Here is a 23,738-nt window from a genome sequence, read left to right as displayed (position 1 = left end):
GTAAAGTTCTACGGATAGACAAACGATAATTATATAATAATTATTATAGGTTTAACAATAAAGTTAAAGTTTTATTTGCATTGGCTGCCAGCCTTTCAAGAGATGTTAAGGTAATGAAAATGTGACAGTAGACTGTAGTAGTTGATCATGTCTTAGAGTGGAAATGAAAAATGTTGATTGCCAATGACATCAAAGTTCCTACCCTCAAATTTTATTTGAGGGTGAGGAAGGTCTGTGGACTTCCAGGCTGTTTCCGAAACAAACCTGTTGTTCTTTGCTCCGCATTCTAATTATGCCAAAAGGAGGTCATGCCCGGTGGACCTCCTTAGCTCAGATTTGTTTGTGCAGCACACAAACAAAAGAAAAGATGTTATTCTAACCCTAAACTGTCATTACATGTCAAAAATCCACATTTCTTGCGAATCCGTGTGCGAAGACATGGCTGGCATTTATTGAGGTGACCTACATTTTTCTTTGCCCAACGTGACCCCCCTTTTAAGTTGGTGGGTGTGGTACTCCAGCGGCTTACAATAATTGGCTCGCAGAGTGTGCAAGGCAAAAGGTGTGTGTCCCAAAAAATAATTTCCCATAGGAAACCATTAAAATGAGAATAATCCGTTCTCGGGTCCAAATAAAACACAATTTTCTAATTTTCTATGCCTTAAAACTACACAAAATATACCTTATTTTATGTATAATGAATGTGATATGGTATTATAATTAAATAAATAATCTGCACTGTATAATAAAGTGGTTTTATTTACCTTTGTGATGGTCGTTGATGGCTTGATGGAATGAAGTGGCCGGTTTCATCAGCATTAAACACTTGATGAGGAAAGTAGCCTTCTTCTTTCACCATCTTCTGGAATGATCCCTTGTAGGTGCTTTCTCTGTGATCATTTTACCTTGTTCCTCATCAATTGTGTTCTGTTTAGCTGGGTTGATAGCTTTTTGCATCAAGTGTACAGATGGTTTGTGCGGGTTTTTATGGAGCCTGATTGATGGGATATTTTAACCTTGCAGTCTACACTCTGCCTTTGAACTATCAAAGTTGAGTCAACATTTCACTGTTTTCTATGCATTTTGTCACTCTCTCTCTGTCGTCTACATATGTCTTTAATGTTTAAACCCCCGGACCAGTCGGCTCCAGACGCTGCGACATTCCAAAGTGTGTCGGATGTACATAATAGCAGCACTGGAAATAGTCAACAACAATTTCACCCCCAAAATGGGCCCTGCTAGGTAGCTTGAGGACATTGTCCTGAATGTGGACGAAGTTGACCTTACCTCACATACATCCGTCCCAAATGCATGCAGTTTACATGTTGGCGATCTTATCGGTTCCGGTGGAGGAAGCCAGCATTTGAAATGGGCGTAAGCTAGGCAGGCATGCACGACTTTATCACACTTACAGATCAGTGCAGCTCCGCAGCTGTTGGTCAACATGTGGGAATGGGTCTCAATTTTCAAACATCGTCAAGATATTCGCAAGACATTTTATTAAAAAATATGCGCAGGTGGTGTCAGTGTATAAATTGTCACAGTAGTAAGTCACATGATCGGGTTGGCATACCGTAACGAACGCCCGTCATTCACTTGCCGTCGCGTTACGCGTCGACTTTGGTGTTTTACTTTGCGTTTTTTCTGCCTTCCCTCGTTTGACGGTTTCTTTTTTAGGGGGAGCTTCGTCGCCTTCCTCTTCCTCGGGCTTGATGGCGACCTTCCTCAATTTGTGTTTGGCCTTGACGGGCGTCGAGAAGGTGAGCGAGGCTTTGGTAAAGTCCAACGGGAAGACCCCGACGTCGCCATCGAAGCGGTTTTTGGTCACTTGCAGCGAGCGGCGGCCTGGGCATGTCACTAGTTTCTTCTCCTGCAGGATGAGGACGTTGTCTGCTTCTTGGCTAGCCTGTCGGGTTACAAAAATGATTGTGATGTCACATTAAGACAAAAAATAAGTATACAGCGATACCTTGGCCCACGAACTTAATTGGTTCCCAGACAGAGTGTGTAAGGCGAAAAGTGTGTATCCCAAAAATTAATTTCCCATAGGAAAACATTAAAATGAGAATAATCCGTTCCCAGGTCCCCATAAAACATAATTTTCTAATTTAACTTTATAATTTTCTAAGCTTTAAAACTACAAAAAATATACCTTATTTTATGTATAATAAGTCTGCTATGGTATTATAATTAAATAAATAAACTGTACTGTATAATAGTCATTTTATTTACCTTTGTGATGGTCGATGGCTTGATGGAATGGAGTGGCATTAAACACTTGATGAGGAACGTAGCCTTCTTTCACCATCTTGAGGAATGATCCCTTGTAGGTGCTTTCTCTGCGGTAATTTTACCTAGTTCCTCATCAATTGTGTTCTGTTTAACTGGCTTGATAGCTTTTTGCATCAAGTGTACAGATGGCTTGTGCGGGTTATTTGTGGAGCCTGAGTGATGTGATATTTTAACCTTGCAGTCTACACTCTGCCTTTGTTGTCAAAGTTGAAATGAGTCTATCCATTTTGTCACTCTCTCTCTGTCGTCTGCTTGTCTCTTTAACGTTTAAACCACCTCCCCTCACTGCTGCGTTCTTGACCAATCACGTGGCTTTAACCGAAGACTGGGGGCGGGGAATAGAGGACCAAAACAAGCCGGCTGCCAATTTATTGTAGGAGAACGGGCTTGTTCGCAAATGACACATCACTCATTGTGGCAGCTACGTGTGTATCCCGAAAAATAATTCGTATGCCAAGGAAAAATGTTCATAAATTTAACATTCGTAAACCGAAAAGTTCGTAAGCAAACGGGTTCGTAAACTGAGGTAGCACTGTATATATATATATATATTTCACCTTAGCCGAGCCAAATATGGACGCCGTCTGCAGTTCCCGGTCATCGTCTTCCTTCCGTGGATGAATAATGAGCGTGACGTGGCAGCTGGAGTCGGTTGCGAATTTCCTGAAGGTGCTGATGATGTGATCCTGGACGGCAAACCTGGAAGTTTGAAGCGTAGAAATAACCTCAATTGCTCCTTCAGCCCCGAAATCTTGCGAAAACCTTCACGCACTTGTCAACAGAGAGATTTTCCTGTCCCATCATGAACTGCAGGTTGTCTATAACCACGTGGTTGATGTCGTAAAGATAAACGGCATGCTGCATGGTATCCAGAACGGCTTTGATGTTCTGCTGGCCATGGAAGGTCATGAAATAGAGCGGTAGCTCCTCGAACTTGTCCGCCCAGAAGTCGTATTGCTCCAGGTTATCCTCCAGCCTCTGCACGGCGAACTGTGTTAGCATGATCTTGGCTAGACGTATGTTATTGATCTCGAAGCTGCCCCAAAGTGTGTTGACGCCCTGCATGCACAGATCTAAGGCGAGCTCGCTGATGAAGGTAGTCTTTCCGCTTCCTGTTGGACCTGCATGTTGAGACACAGAATGTATTTTCATGGGTATGTGAGACAAATACAGTGATACCTTGGCTTACAAACTTAATTGGTTCCCAGACAGGCAAAAAGTGTGTATCCCAAAAATTTATTTCCCATAGGAAACCATTAAAATGAGAATAATCCGTTCCCAGGTCCCCATAAAACATAATTTTCTACTTTCTAATTTTCTTTCTTAAAGGACAACCGACACATTTTTTTTGGTTTCCTAAGTGACACCAGAAAAACGTTTTATAGCATTTAAATACCCAAAACACGCAGGCTGATATTTTTAGTCAAATGCAAAACACCAATAAAAATGAGTTAAAGTGTCCCAAAACGACTTCAAAATGATCTCGGGATGGACACAACTTGTCCGGAGGCGTCGGTTGTCCTTTAAGTAACATGCAATCGATCATTTGTTTACCTGTGAAAACCGTAAGCTCTCCTTTGCGATGTCCTTTTAGGATCCTGTTGAGCTCAGGAAAACGCGCCCATTTGACACCAGCCACTTGCTCTGTGTTTACCATCTGCCCAAATACGTCATCGCGCAGCTGCTTGAAAGACACAATGGACTTGTGCGCGGCTGGGATCGCAGTCGCCACGATTCGCTTTAGGTTCTTTCCCTGTGCAAGCGCCTCCCCGGGACAAGGCCGGAACTCACCAGGCCGCACCAGCCAACAGCGGCGTAGGCCTAGTTTGCGTGAAAAGATCTTTGAAGCCTCCCAGGAGCGCACGTCGCTACCTAGCCATAGCGTGACGCGCTTAAACTGCTCCAGGTAGGGGAGTAAGGCTGGCGGAAGGCAGCCCACGCCGCGCGGTAGGGAAATGCTAGCTAATCCCGTCGCCTGGCTCACCGCCAGCGTGTCCAGTTCGTGTCCCGTGAGGACCACGTTGACGTCCATGCGGTTGAGCAAAGGGAGGCCAAAGAGGTTGTTGTAGGAGGTGCACTTGGGGACTGTCGCGTCGTTGTAGCGGATGGCGCCGTCGGCCGTGCTTTGCACCGAGAGGAGCTTGAGACCTTTTAAGGAGGAATTGGGACCACCCAACCAGGGGAAAACTAGACTCTTGGTGGGCTTGAAAAGCCTGACGCCAAACTTCTTCAATGTTGCATTGGAGATCTTTGTGATCTACATAAACATTAATAAAAAAGTGAAATAGGTCAATTCTGATTACACAAGTCTTTTTTTTTTAACAGATGCAAAAAAAAATCTTAAAAACCTGATGCATGACAAACATGGTTAATTATGCATAAAAATATGTTGAACAAATGAAGTGAGATGGGAGAAAAAAATAATCAATTGAGACTATCAAGGTCATTATAGAATGAAAAGGGTTGATTATATTGTATGTATCGATCGTCCTTACCTGAAACATGGTTTTAATAAGTGTCACCTCATCCTCCGTCAGATCCGAGAAGGGCACCGAAGCAGACCAGATGTTTCTCACCTCCATGGCATCCCTCTCGCTTTCCTCCATTTCCTCTGCGCTGTCCGGGTACCCCAGGAGCACTTCCGGGCTGAGGAAATCTCGCTCCTCCGCCTGCATCACCTCCAAGCAATCCTGGAGGTCCTCCCAACTCCCCTGCACTTGCGTGTCCATGCACAAAAAGTGCCCGGTGGTCTTGTCCACAAACATAGAAAATCGTTCAGCCTTGGAGGTGGCGGCCAAAAAGATGCTGGGCATATGCAAGCAGCTAAAGCCGTCATGGAAGTGGACATCTTTGGACCGTAGGTATTGTTTGATATCTGCGATTGTGACTGTGCTAGCTGGTAAGTCCACTGTGAATTTGGCATCTTTTTTGTACGTCCTGGATAAGAAGGAACCAGTGTCTTTAAGTGTGAAAGCCCACAAAGCTCCAGGACCTCTGCTGTGAATCGGTAGAGGAAGGGATGAAAAATGTCTTGGGGAGGAAAACTTTGGGGTCCCTAACTGAGAGAGACCCCTCAGAAGCAATCTCCACATCAGACAAAGTGGGTTGATCCTGCAAAACACAACGAGAGACGATAAGTAAGAGTGTGTAATATTTCTGGAACGTATCCTTCGTAATTCAACTCTATAACCTCTTCTTTAATTTCATTAATATGGCGCCATATGGTGGAATCCCGGTATGGTAGATATGTAAAAATAACTCAATTAAATTGAAAATATTGATATAGCAAGTGCAGAATATTGGAAAATTGGTAATTCAGTTAAATTATTTCCAAAAAGTGAAATGAACAGTTTGACAGATTAAAAAGAAGTTTATCTGATTGATTATAAATGTCAAATTCGAAGCAAACTATGAACTGTATTGCATAAACGTATTTACAGATGTATACATGTATTTAATTCACCTCAGAACCGTCGTGTGTGTGGAAAACATGGATTAGCAGGAACATTCAGAAATTGGGAATGCAAGACAGCATGGATAATAAGGAATAACGACAAGTGAGGGGATATAAATGAAAACATAATATTCCGAGAGTAGAAAACGTGCGGACTGCGGTACTAAACAGTTTAAGTGTTGAAATGTCGGTATCTTACGATTTCAGCCGCCTGTTAATGTCCTCATCTTGTCCTCCATGCGTAGAGGGAACCCGAGCTTTTCGGTTCCTCTCCAAAACATGTCCGTGTGATATAGGGATACAAATAATAAAGTACCGAATTTAAGATTTCAGCCACTCATTGGGATGTATATTTTAATGTTAAAAACAAATAAAAGCAAACACTTTTATGAAAATACACTTGATAATCTATGTTAATTAAATTCGTCAAAACGACTTAAACCACGAAAAAACGCCTTTTATAGTCTATAGTTTCACCCGGAATACAAAATTGACGCACAAGACGAGGAACCATACAAGTACGTAATAAACCGGCACTAAATGAAATAAAACGATGTTGTAAATTAGACAGTTTGGGTATAAAAATAGCACTATATCGGCATTATAAAATATAATTCGCATATCAATATTTTAAATGAAATCTTAGTGATGGTAGAAGGTAACAAGTCTTAAAAATAGATTAAGCGTGATATCGTGCGTATGTTTGTTTGTTCTACCCGGTGTTGTGATTGACGGACCAAAACAACCCAACTGTTTATGTCGACTGGATTAGTGTCTAACAAAACAACATGAAAATTGTTATTCGTTCCTAAAAGACGTATAAGAGGAACTCCCACCTGTAGCAAACAGATTGTCCATTTATTTCGAGTTGACACAATCTCCAACGCGAAGCATTGTGGTGGCAGCATTAAACGGCATTCATGTAAGGAATCAAAAATCAAAATGAGTGCAAACTTTTTAAAGCATTAAAAACGTGTCCTTTGAAATTGTTTCCACCGAAAATGGATGATTGACGTACCTTGTGTGGTCCAAAATGTGTTATATGGCGGTTGGAAACATACGCCGACAAAGAAAATGAAATTTGAAATTTTGTTTTTCGACCAATCTAGTTCTTACGAGCATCTAAAAAATAACGAACGCACCTTACATTTTCTAAATGAATATACAACAACGGGTTAAGTTTTACGCGATGCCTCGTTTTTTGTTTTGTTTCACCCGGAGTTAAAAGATCGACGCACTACTTCAAGCGCCCTCTGTCAATGTTGTCTGATTCTTTTTTACATTCTATACATTCGAATCGTTTTTCATTTTTACAAGGTGTTGTTTATCCACAAAAATAGATTAAAAATGACATCCAGGGGGACGCCGAGTCGCTTCCTGAAAAGCGTCCTCCAAAACGGCGTGGGACGTTATGTGTGCCAACTTAAGCGGATCTCCATCATCTTCTGCAAAAAGGGTGCCAGCTCGCTTGGTGTCAGGTAACAACACCATTATATGCAAAATATTATGTGGTCGTGACATAATCAATGTTTTTAAACAGGGATTTTATTGAAAATGGAGTGGTGGATTACGCCAAACAGAACCCTGGTACCGTCGTGTACGTGTCCCCGGAGTTGTACAGCAAACCTAAATTAGTGGCGGAATATTGTGAGTAGACGTTCTACTAATTGCAGCAAAAAATATACAGTACTTTAATGGAATACGTGTTTGTCTGGACTAATTTATTTTTTTGCGTTAAGTGATGTTTAACTTTGATGTTATCAACCCACAGTAAATGGCAACGTGAGGGAAGAGATTGTGGCGAGCAAAACATCATCAGAGGTGTCTGAGATTCTGGACAGACTCACCAGTCAGTCGGGCCTGGACGTGATCCGCCTTCGCAAGCCCTTCCACACGGACAACCCCAGCATCCAGGGCGTGTGGCATCCCTTCACCAACCGTCCCCTTATTCATCGGAATGATGACAAAGTGTGACATTTTGGAATTGTTTATAATAAATAAACGTTTTTTGTGAGTAGTATTTTACCTTGGTAATCTTTTGGCTGTCCTTCTGCGTCACATATTTGTGGTCAAAGTGTTTGTCATGCAAACACTAGCGGTTCAATGTCAGAGTGTTTGAACAGTGCGCCATCATCCCCTACACTGAGGCCATTTTGAAATTATATTACCGACCTTCAATCATGCAATATTAGTATTTTTTTTCCTGGGTGACAAAAAAAACAAGCATATTTTACGACTACAGTACTTGTGACTCAATGGATGTTTGGATCCAATACAACCTAATTAAGACAACTTTTGATCTACAGCGTCAGAGTTACTGTCAAAAAATGTTTATTAATATGCTTATAGAACAGATTGCATAACAAGCCTTCAAGGCTCTTACCCATAATTTCAAATTGTGCCGACGCAGCTATAAAAATGATTTAGTTTTTAATTTACGCCACCGGTAGGTCATTACACAGCTGGAGCCACGCCGGTGGACATATGGCATGGCTCAAAATAAAGATGCTGTTGCTTAGCAACGCCACAGCAGTGTGTCACTCGCACTCAAAGAGGCCTCGTGGGGTCGGTTGTAAAATTAGATTGTGACCCTCTAGCTTGTTTTGTAAGAAGCAAACCAAGTGGAAAAAAAAACTATTTGGCATGAATTCATACAAATATATTTTTGTCAAAACATTTATTTTCAACACGAAATGTAATAAATTAACATTTTAGATGCTCAAGAATTCAACATCCAACTTCCGGATTTCGCTTGCTCCAGCTCTGTCACTGTCTATTTGTCACGTCGAGCTGTACAAATGAAGCAGGAAAAGTCGGCAAAGCATTTGCAGGCAGGAAGCACAAGGCTCAGAAGGCTTTAGACGACAAACGAATGCTTTTACAAAAATGTTAGGGAATCGAATTACAGTCATCCCTCGTTTTTCACGGTTTATCCCCCTGAAAAAAAAATCTACAATACACTGAAACCGCAAAGTAGTGAGGGATCGCTGTAAACAATCGCCGGAAGGGGTTGAAAAAAATCCCACATTTGGCAACACTGTTTTTTGTAAACTCACTTCCGCTTTGTAAGTGTTGTTAACTCATTCACTGCCTGGCGATGTGCAAAAATGTGTCCACTCCAGTGCCAGGGTTTGTGTCACTGTCACTCAAATTCCAGGACCTACAGAATATTGACTTTTAGGAGTACGTATATAAATATTCAATGCAGCGTTTATTAGAAAAAAAAAAGTTCATTCCTAAATGATAACTTTTAAAGAGCTTTTAATATAAGTCATCTAATTATGTGGATACTATAATTCATGTATAATTTTGCTGCCCATCTGAAAAACATAAGTGCACCTGCAGGATTACATCGGAACTGGATAAAATTCTGATTAATTGTCAGGATATTGGGTATTTTATACTTAGATTCCTGTCGTGGGGAAGTCTATTTTTCAAGGAATGCGTAAAAAAATAGTTCTGGAGTTATATGAGCTTGAAATGAGGGCGGCTGCCCAAGATAAAATGCAATACAGACATATTGGTTTATATAGAGCTTTAACAACAATAGAAGCTGCAACAAAGCGCTAACACGGAAAAAAGGGGAAATGCTGCCGCCCTGTAGAAGGAAAAACATTTCCAGAGGCCATGGCTCGGACTTTATCGGCACCCAAGCATGAAAAAACAAACGCGAACAAATTTGTGAATGGCAGTGAATGAGTTAATGTCACATCAAGGGCAAACAAAAAGTGGAAAATGCTGAAAAAAAATGTTCCTGACTTACTCAAAGAACTCTTTTTAGCAATATTTTTGGCAATAATCCAGAAAAAGTAAAAAAAAATCTCGGTGGAGCTTACCTGGATGGAGCGTGAACGTTCTCCCACATGCTAATGTGGATTTTGATTGGGTATTTTTGGGGAAGTACCTTTCAGATGGAGCTCTCGTGTGGCTGGAGATCCAGCTGCGTGTGTTTCCTCTGTTCCAGGATGCGGTGAAGCTCCTCGGTGAAGGAGTGATAAAGCGGCGACGCCCCGTCGTGGTCCACCTGCCGCAGGAGCACGTAGCTATTTCCGTTCATCTTGCGCAGGACGCTGGGCAGCGTGGCCGACATGCCGTCGGCGTAGTCGGGCAGCGGCGGCGGCGCGGGGAGCGGTGGGGCGACGGGCGGGGCGTCGTCACCGGGAACGATTTGCAGGAAGTCTCCGAAATCGGGCACGGAGATAGACCGGCGTCCCTGACGTCCGTTGGAGATGGTTTGGAGCTCCACGTGGGAGCTGGATTTCCTCTCAGAGGAGCCCAGGATGTGTAGATTGCGCTGCTGGGAGAACTTTCGGGAAACCCGCCTGGTGCAGAAGCTCACGTAAAGCAAGACTATTGACAAGACCAGGCACAGCCCGCCCAGGATGGCCACCAGGGAGATGTACACGGCCTCCGTGTGGCGGTAGGCGTGGAGCTGCGGTCCGGCGGGCAGCGGCGAAGCCCGCCCAAATACGGAAGAATCACTCGCCGACGGTGGCGTCGTGCCGGGTAGCGAAACCATCGTCGGCGTCGTCGTCTCCTCCTCCTCCTCCGCAAAGTAAGAATCCGTATGCACCCTTACCGTGTACAAAAACACCAGGATGGAAACTTCGTTCTCCACGGCGAAGCAACGGTACGCTCCGCTCTGCCTTCCCCGAGCCCCGATAATCAGGAGGCCGTCCGTGCCCACCCGGTAACCCGAATCCACGCCGTCGCCTCGCAGCGCTCCGCCGTCCAACGTCCAACGCGGCGTCGCTAGGTTGGAGCGCAGTTCGCACTTGAGGAGCACGTCGTCGCCCGCCATCACCGAACGCTTCCGGTGAATCACTGAAGAACCCCCCAGTGGAGATGTGAGAACATCAGAATCGGTTTTCAACCGTGAATCAACGCTTACCGTTTCCTGAATTCTCCTTACAGCCGCGGGTTCCTTTCTGGATATCCTGGGTGAGGTTCCACCTGGAACGAGACCATATCATCACCAAACCAAATTTTTCTTTGTGGAAATCATCCTAAAATGGCTGCTTCAGTCCACAAAATGGCAGACTTCCTGTTTTCTTCAGACTTTTTTTTGTGGGTCTACTCATGATGGACAACGTGAATTGGATTAGCCTTTATTAGTCTCACAGTGCAGAAATTGACATTTCACAGCAGCAAAGGAAGATAAACTGCTTCATGTCACAAAGAGGGTACAGAAAGTGCTGAAGAATGAATGACTGTGTCTTTGTGTTGTCATATTTGTTATGTTGTTTATGTTTTTTTTTTAACTTTATGTTACTTCCGGGTTGACTGAACGCTGGCGCGTGTGGCTGCCGCTGCTAATTATTATTATTATTATTATTACTGCTATGATTGTTATTATTATTATTATTACTATTATTATGAAAGGAAAGAAATTAGTAGAAAAACAAAATTCAGGAGGTGCTGTAAAGGCAACCACTCTCAGGACGCCATCTTAAAGTCAAAAGAACAAAAAAAACCATAATATGACATATAAATACATAAAAATAATATGACTACACAAAGACAATGTGTGTTTAAGGCTTATACAAGTATGCTTAAGGCTTATATACGTATGTTTAAGGCTTGTATACGTAACCTATATTGTTTGTACTGAAAAATAAACATTTAATAAAATATATGCTCTATATAAAGACATGTACAAGTGGAGAGAATACTACATGTTACTACAAAAATGTTCATACGTACCGTTGTTCGTAACTTGAATGTTCGTAAGTAGGGGAGCATCTGTATTAGACTGTATATACTTTATGTTGATAGTGGATTGTTTATTGCATTTTGTACTGTACTACAAACATTTACTGTGCTTCTATATGCATGTCCTGTACTATGCTCCACTAAATTTGGCCTTATAAATATTTTTTTAATACTCACACACATGTAAATTTAGCAATACATGCACGGTCCGCAATCACCGTGATAAACGAGGGATTACTGTACTCCAAAAGGCCTCCCTCACCTCTGCTCCCGCGACCACACCTCCACGCACTGCCGGCCATCCCATCCGCAGAAGGGGTCCCTGGCGAAGACGCAATCGTAACAGGAAGTGTACCTCCGACACGCTGACACAGGGACCTGCACCACCCCTGAGTGGGAGCCCACATAGACGTAACCCTGGCGGACAAAACGGGATGCGCCGTGAAGCCCTTCGCCATGTCCACTTCATTTTTTAACGTTAAATAAAATAAAATAAAAATAAATAACGTTTGGAGGCTCACCAAGGCTGGAGCGAGGACCAAACTCTCAATGGGTTGACCTTGATGGAACATCTGTAGCTCCTCCATGATATGCATTTTCCCCCCGATGTCCACCGCTCTGTGCAGCCAGCCGTCGTCTAGACCACAGGTGTCAAAGTCAAGACCCGGGGGCCAAATCTGGCCCGCAACATCATTTTATTCGGCCCGCGCAAACAAATCAAACATGTCAAGTGCCATCTGAATCAAAATTTCTAATTGTTCCATGTAAACCACAATAACCGTCATTATTTTTTACTTAGGGTATGAAAACTAGTTATTCATTAACTGTGTTTTTTCATGCTTGGGTGTCAATGAAGCGCTGGCCGTAGCCTCTGGCAATATTTTTGCCCTTGCACAATGGGTAGCGTTTCCCTTTGGTCCAGCTTCAGCTGTTGTTAAAGCGCTATATAATAATAATAATATATTTCATTTCTCAGCGCCTTTCAAAACTCTCAAGGTCACTTTACAGTCGCAGGATAAGTTTTTTTCTTGTGGGTGAGCAGCGCCAGCGTTCACTCAACCCGGAAGTAACTCAAATAGATAGCAAGATAGCTAGCGAATAAATAGCTATTAGCTAGTGAATAGAATTTTTATCAGAAAAAACAACCATGGGCATTTTTAGCCTGAAAAAAAATATATATGTATTGCATTGTACTTTGGACAGCCACCCCCATTTCAAGCTCATATAACTCCAGACCCACATCATTTAGGAATTAACTTTTTTTCTGATGAAAGAAGAGAGTCTAAGGTTTCTTACACTGAATTTAATGTTTATGTAGTCCTAAAACTCAATATTCTGTGGGTCCTGGAATTCAAGGTGACAATGACAACAACCCTGGCACTGGAGTGGACGCATTTTTGCGCATCGTCTAGCAGTGAATGAGTTAATTTCTTGTGTGTCTAAAGTACCATATTTTTTTCAGAGTATCGTTTTCGGGGGTGTTTGTATCCCCAAAAAACAGAGCTCGGATTGAATCAAAATCTTTGTTCCCAAATCACGTTGATGAAACCATCCGCTCACCAGTTCCCAGGAAGAGGACGGTGTAGACATTTCCATCCAACGCCGCCTGTTGGTGCGCGGCGACGCGGACGTAATTGACACTCCTCTTGAACATGAGCGGACGCCCGCCGACCGGACGCACTTGGATGGCCATGAGCGGATGCCTCCGTGCAAACGTCAGCACGCCGTCGGGGAGGTCTCGCGACGAGTTGACGCCGCGGGATCGGTGCTCGTCGGTGATGCACTGAAGACGGACGGCGGAGGTCTGTTGACGTCTTGTCTTTGGACGATTCGGGCGGGGGGGGGGGGGGGGTGAACTTACAGAACCGGGTCTTGGCTCGGGGACCTTGCCTGTGTACTCTCTCCATTTGGAGTCCTGCATTTCCATGTAGGGCCCGTCGAAGGCCTCCTGCACGTCTGAGAAGGCGTAGCGGCAGACGGCTGATGCTTTGATGTTCTTCCTGACGGGCAACGGAAAAGTACTGACACATTTCAAACGTGAACATTTTGCGATTTTACATATATATATTTTTTTGGTACAGATATTTAACTCATTCACTGCCAGACAATGTGCAAAAATGTGTCCACTCCAGTGCCAGGGTTTTTGTCATTTTCACTCCAATTGCAGGACACAGAATATTGGGACTACATAAACAGTCAATTCAGCGTAATAAACCTTAGACTCTTCTTTCATCAGAAAAAAAGAGCTTTAGTATAATTATTAATATTAATTCCTAAGTCATATGAGTCTGGAGTTATCTGAAATTGAAATGGGGGCAGCTGTCCAAAATACAATACATACATATTGATTTATATAGCACATTAACAACAGCTGAAGCTGAAACAAAGCACTAACATGGACAAAAGGCAAACGCTACCTCCTCGTGGAATGGGAAAAACATTTCCAGAGGTCTGACCAGCGCTTTATCGGCACCCCACTCCCTAAGAAAAACCAAAACCTGAAAAATTTGGGAATGTCGCTCCATGTCACATTTTTCAATTCCCAAATAAATTCAGGAATGGCAGCGAATGAGTTAACTGCTTCGCCACTTACATTATTTATTTTCTGGTGTAATACCACTATCACCAGCAGGGACATTATTATTATTATTATTATTTTTTTTTTTTACATCACCAAATATGAAATTCTGTTTATAATACATTTCATTTCTAAGCGCCTTTCAAAACTCTAAAGGTCACTTTACAGTTGCAGGATAAGTTTTTCTGTGGGTGAGCAGCGGCGGCCACACGCGCCAGCCTTCACTCAACCCGGAAGTAAATAGAAAGCTAGCTAGCCAGCTAATAGATAGCTAATATATAGCCAAATGCTAGATAGCTAGCCACTTATCCTGCTTTTTTTACACCCACAATTGGAGGTTCATTCTTCATTATAGTATGTACACATGTAGCACTTTCAAATATCTGTACGAATACAAAAAAACACAAGCAGAGTTGAACATCATTTCTCACCATTCCAGTCCAAAGACGCCGTACAAAATGCTGCTCTGCGCGTTGCTACCACGCATGACAAAGACACCACGCAGGACGTTGAGGTGCAGCTCATACTCGGGTACGAAACACACCAGCCGGGCTTTGAGAAAAGAGGTCCACTTCCTCTGCAGGGTTCTCTGACCGCCCCAGTCCGTCTGCGGACAAAGACAAGACAACGTGGCTTTGGACGTTTTTGTTGGACGGAAAACGCTGCTGGCAAACCTTGCAAACCCGCGCCACCCTGGACACTTTGGTCCGGCTGGGGTACGCCATCTGCTGCTGGCTCCTCTCCGTGAAGAAGAAGTAGATTTTGTCGTCGTCACCGATGGAGCTGTTGACGCTCTCGCGCAGTAGAGCCGAGCCCACAAAATCCGCCTCTGGAAGCCGAATGGGAAGTCAGGGGTGCGTGCGCAGGTGGGAGGAGTCTGGAAGGGACGCGCTTACCCAGAAGCCAACGGGTGGGCGCTTCTTCCGTCCTTAGCGTGGGAAAAGGGAAGTTGCGACGCACGTCCGGGGAGCTGCGGAACTCATACTGGGAAGCCGTGAACATCTCGCCATCTGATTGAGAAGAGCCAAAATGGCAGTTTTTGACACATTGATCACTCGATGTTAAAAAAAGAAAAAAAATATCCATTCATTTTTTTTATATTACATTTTACAGATGAATGATTCAATGTTATTACTATTTTTTTTATATTGTAGACTTGACTCCATGTTTTAAAATGTTTTAGCGGTTTCAAAATAAAGGAAAAATGTGAATAACGTTTTTGTTATATATATGTATCAAGGTGAGGTGTTAAAAAGTAAATAAAAAAAAAAAAAGTTACTTATTTTTTATATACAGTACTGTATTTTTTTTTCAATAAGCTGTGCTCTTTTGTTATTTTTAAACATCATTAAACCTGTTGTTTTTTCCCACAATATTTTTTTTAAATTGCAAAAAGAATTGTCAATATTGTTTTGGGGAGGAGGGCAACATATTTAAACATTTGTTTTATCAAAACATATCAAATATTCAACAAAAAACATTATGCCAGTAGCGATCAGTTTTTCAAAATAAAAGCAGATGCATTTTTTTTTTGGGGGGGGGATCTGAAAACCAGGACGACGAGGACGTGTACCTGCAAGGAGGCCCGTGTACCCTTTGGCGGGATCATACGGACACCTATCTCTGCCATCCTCAAAGCTCGCCGGCAAGCCAAAGCGTTCGGAATCCTTGTCAGGGTGCGACGGTGGCGCGGGGGAGGACGTCAACAAGATTTTGCCCGTCAGCGTCCTATTACTTTTGATGACATAACTCAGCATCGCATCGACTGCACTTACGACGTATGCGCAGAGCGGCCTGAAAGCGTTGGTGCCGCACGCGTACAGGTGAGTCTCGTTGTAGCGTTGCAGGAAGCGGATGTGGTTGAAACACTCCGTCTGTGCACGCGCGCAACACAACAATGTCAATTGTTGGAGAAATTGCGAGGCCAATCAAAGTATGCCGGGATGCACCTTATTGTCCCGGCCTTTGTTCAAACATTGCTTCTTCTGTTCGGGGGATGCGTCCCAGTCAATCTGGCGACAGTCAGACAATAAACCACGCTTTACATATATTTACAATTTGATATGAATAATAATAATAATACATTTCATTTATCAGCGCCTTTCAAAACTCTCAAGGTCACTCTACAGTGACAGGATTGGGTTAGCAGTGGCAGCTACACGCGCCAGCGTTCACTCAACCCGGAAGTAACTCAAATAGATAGAAAGCTTGCTAGCTCGCTTATGCATATGATGCCAAACAAACCCGTCTGAATGTGAGTGATTGTGTTTCAAAAGAGTGAAGGCCTGATAGCTATCTGTTAGCTGTCTATTAGCTAGCTAGATTTCTATCTATTTCAGTTGCTCCCAGGTTGAGTGAGGGCCTAGTTAGCTATCTATTAGCTAGCTATCTTTCTATCTATTTGAGTTACTTCTGGGTTGAGTGAAGGCCTAGCTGGCTATCTGTTAGCTATCTATTAGCTAGCTGGCTTTCTATCTATTTGAGTTACTTCCAGGTTGAGTGAGGGCCTGGCTAGCTATCTGTTAGCTAGCTAGCTTTCTATCTATTTGAGTGACTTCCGGGTTGAGTGAGGGTCTGGCTAGCTATCTGTTAGCTAGCTAGCTTTCTATCTATATGAGTGACTTCCTGGTTGAGTGAACGCTGGCGCGTGTGGCTGCCACTGCTCACCCACAGAAAAACTTATCCTGTGACTGTAAAGTGACCTAGAGAGTTTTGAAAGGCGCTTAGAAATCAAATGTATTATTATTATTATTATTATTATTATTATTATTATAGATAGCCGAAAGCTGGCGAACTAGATAGTTAGCTCAATAGCTACATAGCTAATAGATAGCTGCCAATATTGCACTGATTCCTTCATTCTGAGAGCCATGTCCCCCCCCCGCCCAATTTATAAACAACTCAAAAACAATCAATTACGCACAGTGCCAAGCGATGATAAATATTAAAGTGACAAAAAGCGGCCATTGGTTCAGCTCAGCCAAGCTGCATTTCATCCCCGGCAGCCATCAAATCAAAACGGACACAATTGGATTTACTCAATCTGCTCCAGGCTAAAATTAGTCTGTCCTCCTTTTGGATGCAAAAGTTGGGTCGGCGGGAAGTTTGGTACTCACTGGGGGGCGAACGTGCGTGGCGACGTCAGAGGCGTTGAGCGCGTAGATGGCTCCTCTCCCCCCCACGTACAGAATCCCCGCCGGCTCCTCCAGCAGGAGGCTGCTGCAGTTGCGCGCCGAGCCGCCCAAGCGAGCGCTGCCCAGCAGGCCTGTAAACATCCAGAGGGTCTCACGCAACAAGCAGTAAAGGGGGTGGGGTGGGATTATCAATTTGAATACATTATATCCACACACCGATTAACAAAATAAAATCACACGCGAAAGACGGCAGCGCTCCAAGCGCTGATGTGACTTGGCAGTATTGGGGCAGCCATCCTCGTCGATGCCTTAAAATGTCTCGACAGCCATCTTGCCCCCCAATTCTCAATGGCTTGATACAAAGTCAAAATGGCGGCCGTGGTCTTGTTTACAGCAGGATTGAGATTATTTTGACAACATGCTGCATTCATGGAATCTTTTTTGCTATTTTTCCCTCAAGAAATAATAGTGGTGGGATTATGAAGTAAAGTATTAGATATATAGGTATGTAGCTAGCTACCTCGCTGGCTATCAGGCTAGCTACCTCGCTTGCTATATATTTGCTATCTATTAGCTATCTGGCAGGCTCACTGGCTATCTATCAGTTATACAGCTAGTTAGCTGGATATCCAGCTGGCTATCTATTAGCTAGCTAGCTATCTTTCTATCTATTTGAGTTACTTCCGGGTTGAGTGAACGCTGGCCCGTGCGGCTGCCGCTGCTCACCCTCAGAAAAACTGATCCCGTGACTGTAAAGTGACCTTGAGAGTTTTGAAAGGCGCTTATAAATGAAATGTACTATCATTATTAAAATATTTTGTGTGTTTTTTTTATGTCGTCCATGTGACAGTTGAGGCGTCACAGGTGGCGGCTTGGCCGCGTGCTTCGGCGAGCCGCCACGTGGCGTCTGGATGAGGCTAAAGCCGGCGCGTGAGAGCGTACATGACTTCCTGCGTGACTCACCGCCAGTCATTTGACTGTCAAGAGAGCGAGCGGCAAACAAGAAGCCTGACTGACGAATGTCAATCATTTTTATCCGCCGTGATGTATATTCAACATGCGTTCTTATTTCTTAGCTTTAATATATTAGCTTGGCGACAGCCACCATTTTGAATCATTCACTGATATATTTTCATCTTAGTCTTGTCGACTCATCAATATTTCACCGGCACATTACATCGGGTCTGCCGGCAAAGGCGAAATGCAGGTCGGCGGGTGAGGCCACTGGAGGGAAATGCTCACGTTACATTTTTCCTTATCGGATCATATATTATGGATACAAGTGGATAGAATATTGATCTCATGGGCCTTCTGCTTCATATGTCATATTTTTTAGGTAATAATAATACATTCTATTTATATGTTGACTCCAAAACACTTTTTTATTATTAGGAATTATTGCATTTCTTGGTCTGTTGTTGTGATTAAGTACAATTAACACCCAACTTACGACCGAGTTCCATTCCAAATCGAATGGTCGTAAGTAGAAATGGACGCCAAGTCAAAATACATTCAAAATGTTGAACAAAGACTCGGGGGGTGGGTGAATGACATGCAAACTACCCCCCCACCCCCTGGTACCATCACACGGTCGATTGCTGTGCGAGAGTGAGATGATGGCTGGCCAAAATTGTCGTACGCGTTGCCGGCCTGCTAGCGCATTGCAGTGCCAGGCGTAGAATTCTTATTTTTTTTAATAGTGATCTGGAGGTCGTGAGTCGATCTGGTCGTAAGTAGGATGTTACCTGTATAGCTATATAGTTATCTGGCTATCTATTAGCTAGCTAGCTTTCTATCTATTTGAGTTACTTCCAGGATGAGTGAGTCCACTCCAGTGCCAGATTTTCTTCATTCATCATGGAGAAAAAGTTAATTCCTAAATTATATGGGTCTGAAGTTATCTGAGCTAGAAATGGGGGCGGCTGTACAAAAAGGCAAACGCTGTTCCACTTTCTCAAAATGAAGACAAACTATTGACATGGCACTTTGCTCATTTCCCACAAAACGTTCCGTCATCTCAAAGTGGCTGCGTTTTCTCAATCAGAACACCCGGAACAGGCAATAAAAGCCCAGGAAGCCATTTCTTGGAGGCTTAAAAGTGGTCATTTTAAAAGGATGGAGGATATTGGATGTTTGCCAAAGTCATTATCCACTCAGGATAGTTAGCCCACATTCATAAATAGATTTATATATTTTATTATTTTTCGACACTGGACACATTTCCATCACAAAATGGCGGCGTGTCCTTGCACTCCCACTCAAGTGGGACATCTGTCAAACATACTGTCCGCCCACCACGTTGATGACCGCACAAATGAAGATGCGTATTAGAAATGTCGTCGAGTGGCACGTGTCGCCGGGGGCGGTTGGATCGCATCGTGCGGATGGGACCGAGCGCACCCCCCTCAAAACAAAGCGCACTCCTCCAGAAAAGTGGGTCAAGGACGAGAGGCGAGGGAGAGCCTATGCGGGTTGTTGAACGTGGAAATTTGATGAAATTAGTATTTTTTTTTGGTCTTCAACATCAGTCAGTCATTGGTGGCAACCGTGGGTGTAATGAAAGGAACGCCGGACCTGATGAAACCTCACAATGTGATGCAAAACTTTGAGATTAGGCTCATTTTGGTTGCTCTCAAAAGGACAAATGTTGTATTGACGTTGCACAAAAAAAGGAGAAACAAAATGGAACAATATCTCCTGTCTTTTCTTTCGTCGGAAAACTCAAGTATTTGCTGTTTTAACAAAGTGCAACAGATATACAGTAAATCGAACTTTGACTACTTTATCGTAATTTTTCGCGAAATCAATAATTGTCATTAACTTATTAACTGCCAGACATGAAAAAAATGTTTTTTAATTTAGTTACATTCAGTGTATTAGCTAACTAGCTATCTAGCAAGCAGCTATATAGCTATCTAAGTGGCTAGCTATCTAGCTAGCTATCTGTTGGTTATCTATTAGATATATGTGTATTTAATAGTGCCATTCAGCGTATTAGCTAACTAACTATCTATTAGCTATATAGCGATCTAAGAGGCTAGCTATCTGTTGGCTATCTATTAGCTATCTACTAGCTGGCTAGCTAGCTTTTTATCTCTGTGTTTAATAGTGTATTAGCTAACTAACTATCTAGCTAACACTGTATTAGCTATTTAGCCATCTAAGTGGCAAGCTATCTAGCTTGCTATCTGTTGGCTATCTATTAGCTACCTACTAGCTAGCTTTCTATCTGTGTGTTTAATAGTGACATGCAGTGTATTAACTAACTAACTATCTGGCTAGCTCGCTATTAACTATATAGCTATCTAGGTGGCTAGCTATGTAGCTAGCTATCTGTTGGCTAGCTACTATCTAGGTTTCTATCTATTTACTTCCGGGTTGAGTGAACGCTGGCGCGTGTGGCTGCCACTGCTCACCCACAGAAAACTTATCCTGTCACCTTGAGAGCTTTGAAAGGCGCTTTTTCATGAAATGTATTATTATTATTATTATTATTATTATTATTATTATTATTATTATCACATACACATTCAATTCAGCATTAGAAAGCTTAGACCATCTTCTTTCATCAGGAGAAAAAAATTAATTCTTAATTTATATGGGTCTGGAGTTATATGAGCTTGAAATAAGGGTGGATGTTCAAAATACAATGCAATACATACATATTTGTTTATATAGCCCTTTTACAACAGATGAAGCTGGAACAAGGCGCTAACATGGAAAAAAGGGAAATGCTGCCCCTTTGTGGAAAGGGGGAAAAAAATTGCCAGAGGTCTGGCCAGCGCTTTATCAGCACCCGAGCATGAAGAAAAATGAGGGGGGGGGGGGATAAAAAATATCGGGAATAGCGCTCTACATCATATTTTCAATTCCCGAATAAATTTGTGAATGGCAGTCAATGAGTTAATAAGTGTGAAACTGAGACAGCGACGGCGCTGGATTCCGCCCTGCTCGTTCTTGCCCTTCTCTAATAATACTCGTCCCCAGAGGATCACACCAGGGAGGGATGATGCGAGTGGGGAGGGCGTCGGGAGTATCCCTGCTTCGTTGCAGCTATGCCGCAGTGATAAGGGAAGGAAAAGGTGAGTCGGCGTGGGGGTGGGAGGGAGGGGTCAGAATCCACCTATTCAGCAATACGCGCTACATGGACGTCAATCGTGAAATATTATGCCAAGCAGCATGATGTAGGACAGTCACAAAAAAATACAATAAAGCGCTGAAGCCAGCGAGCATGTGACAGCAAATCAGGTCACGCAAAACCCCCTCCCCTCATCCACCGTCCCCACTCACCCTTGAGGAAGACAGTCGTCCTGGGGGTGACGTCCACATCCGGGGAAGCGCTGAAGGGGAAGGCCCGAGGTTGGGACGCCACAGCCAAAAGGAGAAACAGGACCTTCTGGAGTCCCATGTTGAAGAAACATGTCCATGTTTGCATCTTGAAGGACTGTGTCCCTACTTGGAGAGACAATAAAGTGTTAATGGACACCAATGATCCATTAGAGAACCCATGAAACTTTTGAAATATGTATTTTTATTATTTTTTTTTACTCATTCACGAATGTATTCGGGAATAGAAAATATGATGTATAGCGCCATTCCTGAATTTGCTCGGTTTTGTTTTTTCTTCTTTAGGTGGTGATAAAGCGCTGGTCATGGCTTCTGGCTATGTTTTTAATAATAATAATAATAATAATAATGCAGTTCATTTCCAAGCGCCTTTCAAACTCTCAAGGTCACTTTACAGTCCCAGGATAAAGTTTTTCTGTGGGTGAGCAGTGGCAGCCACACGCGCCAGCGTTTACTCAACCCGGAAGTAACTCAAATAGATAGAAAACTAGTTAATATATAGCTAATAGCTAACCAGCTAGATAGCTAGCCAGAGAGATAGCTAATAGCTAACTAGATAGCTTATATATAGCCAGCAAGACAGATAGCAAATAGATAGCTAGCTAGGTAGCCAGCTAGATAGCAAATAGCCAGCCAGCCAGTTATATAGGCAGCTGGATAGCAAGATAATAATAATAATAATAAAAATAATAATAATTTAAACATTATTAAACTTTACGCACCCCTCCCGGGAACATCCGTTCGCACAGGTGGCATCTTGCCTCGGATATTCGCTCCAAAGCTGGTAAATTGGCACCTTGCTTTTTAAGCTAACGCTTGCCATTGAAGCATCTGTAGAAATGCTATTGAACTAATATTATTACATAACTAGCTTGTGTGTGTGTATTTGGAATGCATGAATCATCATATTTGTTGTTTATCATGCAATATGATGGCGAGACGTGAAATATTGTGAAAACAAAGGAGGTCAATGAACAACATGATTTGAGGGAGGTATGTTGCTTTGCCCCACTTGTTAAATTAGGATGTATTGTATTGTAATGCGTCTCAAATTAACACAGCCGGCGTTTTTTTTTTTTTTTTTTGGGGGGGGGGGGGGGTTACTAGGTCAAAATAATTTACGTATAGCTTGAGGAATGTGGCTTTAATGTTAATTTGAACCAACTTTTTTGAATATTAAGGTAGAAATAAAAAAAATGCTTTGTTCGAGAGCAGGAAGCTAAGGTGTATAGCCAGAACTAATGGGGGGGGGTCTTATAAACAATAATTAAACTTGTGTATTACACGTCGGTCTCTGCACATGTCCTCGAGTCTGTTTGATAGAGGTGGGGGGACAGGGAAGATGTTTGCATACGCAAACACAAATTCTCATGAGTTTATTTGTCGCCTTTAACGTGTTTTTAATTCACACGAAGCGAAGAAACGGCACACATTATTCACAACAAACGTGCAGTTGATTGTAGTCGACCGAGTATCATTGAACCAAACTGAGTGGCTGCCGAGTGAGCAAAAAATACAAATAAAAACTTTCTTTTCGGGGTACACATACACGCACTGAACCTGTGTGGGTTGCGTGAACATATTCGCGCATTTTCACGTGAAATAAGCATAAAGAAACGGACTCACCTGCTGTATGCACCTGCCCGGGAGGACGGAAGAGGCGCTCCCTCTGCAAGTCGACTGCCTCTGCTTAGGTCAGCTGCGACATCGCTTCGACAATCGTGGCCCCTCCCACTCGTGAACACGCCTTCGCCAGTGACAACACACTACATAAACATACGCTGTTTACTGTATTTATTTCTATTTTACAATGTGTCTATATGGTGAACTAAACGGCCAAAATTGATTAAAATATCCATAGGAGTCTCCAGACCCAGGTGGTTGTGAAATACATATCCCAGAATGCACATCGGCTAGGGAAGCCGCAATGATTCCATGTTATGGAGAGTAATTTGCGCCATTTTTAATACCATTTCATATACAGTATACCAACGATAATGTATAATATGATTGAAATTAAGTTAAATATTTGTTTCCCTAGTGGTATTTTGTTTTGGGCTTGATGTACGTTTAAGAATTATTTTTACGCGTTAAACCGCATCGAATAGTTCTCGTTCAACAGATGAAACAACACTGCCCTCTCGCGGACACAAAACAGATGAACTTTCAAAACTGTACGCCGATATGTCGTACTCAAGATCATTTAAATTTATGGCGTTTT

The 23,738-nt window shown here is 42.9% G+C and overlaps 3 protein-coding genes across 6 annotated transcripts; 1 reads left to right on the top strand and 2 right to left on the bottom strand.

Annotated features, from left to right (window-relative positions):
• Positions 1-1,302: 1,302 nt before the first annotated feature.
• On the bottom strand, positions 1,303-5,403 carry twnk (twinkle mtDNA helicase). Of its 2 annotated transcripts, XM_089014667.1 has the most exons (6): positions 4,788-5,403; positions 3,847-4,549; positions 3,065-3,413; positions 2,850-2,991; positions 1,574-1,906; positions 1,303-1,432 (listed from the first exon to the last, which is right to left on the bottom strand). In XM_089014667.1, exons 1-5 carry the CDS (start codon positions 5,382-5,384, stop codon positions 1,589-1,591), a joined length of 2,109 nt encoding a protein of 702 aa, XP_088870793.1. In that variant the 5' UTR covers positions 5,385-5,403; the 3' UTR covers positions 1,303-1,432; positions 1,574-1,588. The 2 variants fall into 2 exon arrangements, with proteins under 2 accessions (XP_088870793.1, XP_088870794.1); XM_089014668.1 differs by lacking the exon at positions 1,303-1,432 and having other exon boundaries at positions 1,483-1,906.
• A 1,570-nt stretch (positions 5,404-6,973) lies between these two features.
• On the top strand, positions 6,974-7,766 carry mrpl43 (mitochondrial ribosomal protein L43). Its single transcript, XM_089015737.1, has 3 exons — positions 6,974-7,224; positions 7,287-7,393; positions 7,518-7,766. Exons 1-3 carry the CDS (start codon positions 7,094-7,096, stop codon positions 7,718-7,720), a joined length of 441 nt encoding a protein of 146 aa, XP_088871863.1. The 5' UTR covers positions 6,974-7,093; the 3' UTR covers positions 7,721-7,766.
• Positions 7,767-8,294: 528 nt separating this feature from the next.
• On the bottom strand, positions 8,295-23,260 carry sema4gb (sema domain, immunoglobulin domain (Ig), transmembrane domain (TM) and short cytoplasmic domain, (semaphorin) 4Gb). 3 transcript variants are annotated; one of them, XM_089015726.1, is made up of 16 exons: positions 23,144-23,234; positions 21,461-21,625; positions 17,153-17,301; positions 15,986-16,048; positions 15,812-15,910; positions 15,610-15,703; positions 14,933-15,046; positions 14,711-14,865; positions 14,468-14,643; positions 13,320-13,458; positions 13,019-13,241; positions 11,980-12,095; positions 11,721-11,875; positions 10,638-10,699; positions 9,651-10,570; positions 8,301-8,536 (listed from the first exon to the last, which is right to left on the bottom strand). In XM_089015726.1, exons 2-15 carry the CDS (start codon positions 21,603-21,605, stop codon positions 9,654-9,656), a joined length of 2,607 nt encoding a protein of 868 aa, XP_088871852.1. In that variant the 5' UTR covers positions 21,606-21,625; positions 23,144-23,234; the 3' UTR covers positions 8,301-8,536; positions 9,651-9,653. The 3 variants fall into 3 exon arrangements, with proteins under 3 accessions (XP_088871851.1, XP_088871850.1, XP_088871852.1); XM_089015725.1 differs by having other exon boundaries at positions 8,295-10,570; positions 21,461-21,622; positions 23,144-23,260; XM_089015724.1 differs by having other exon boundaries at positions 8,295-10,570.
• Between the last annotated feature and the right edge of the window lie 478 nt (positions 23,261-23,738).

The sequence above is a fragment of the Hippocampus bargibanti genome, linkage group LG15, assembly GCF_051943395.1.
Source record: "Hippocampus bargibanti isolate YZ-2025 linkage group LG15, ASM5194339v1, whole genome shotgun sequence".
Taxonomy (NCBI): Eukaryota; Metazoa; Chordata; class Actinopteri; order Syngnathiformes; family Syngnathidae; genus Hippocampus; species Hippocampus bargibanti.
The sequence above is the reverse complement of the archived record's forward strand: the minus strand, read 5'-3'. Positions and strand labels throughout refer to the sequence as shown.

What these genes read in the sequence shown, in the direction of transcription:
- mrpl43 (XM_089015737.1), top strand. Translation starts at nt 7,094, where the DNA reads ATGACATCCAGGGGGACGCCGAGTCGCTTCCTGAAAAGCGTCCTCCAA. An exon ending in GCCAGCTCGCTTGGTGTCAG is followed by an intron (nt 7,225 to 7,286) that starts GTAACAACACCA and finishes GTTTTTAAACAG; the next exon opens with GGATTTTATTGAAAATGGAG. An exon ending in TAAATTAGTGGCGGAATATT is followed by an intron (nt 7,394 to 7,517) that starts GTGAGTAGACGT and finishes ATCAACCCACAG; the next exon opens with TAAATGGCAACGTGAGGGAA.
- twnk (XM_089014667.1), bottom strand. Translation starts at nt 5,384, where the DNA reads ATGTGGAGATTGCTTCTGAGGGGTCTCTCTCAGTTAGGGACCCCAAAG. An exon ending in GAAAATCTCTCTGTTGACAA is followed by an intron (nt 2,992 to 3,064) that starts GTGCGTGAAGGT and finishes TCAAACTTCCAG; the next exon opens with GTTTGCCGTCCAGGATCACA. An exon ending in CCATATTTGGCTCGGCTAAG is followed by an intron (nt 1,907 to 2,849) that starts GTGAAATATATA and finishes GTAACCCGACAG; the next exon opens with GCTAGCCAAGAAGCAGACAA.
- sema4gb (XM_089015725.1), bottom strand. Translation starts at nt 21,605, where the DNA reads ATGCAAACATGGACATGTTTCTTCAACATGGGACTCCAGAAGGTCCTG. An exon ending in GCCCACCCGTTGGCTTCTGG is followed by an intron (nt 14,866 to 14,932) that starts GTAAGCGCGTCC and finishes TTCGGCTTCCAG; the next exon opens with AGGCGGATTTTGTGGGCTCG. An exon ending in TAAGGAGAATTCAGGAAACG is followed by an intron (nt 10,571 to 10,637) that starts GTAAGCGTTGAT and finishes GGGGTTCTTCAG; the next exon opens with TGATTCACCGGAAGCGTTCG.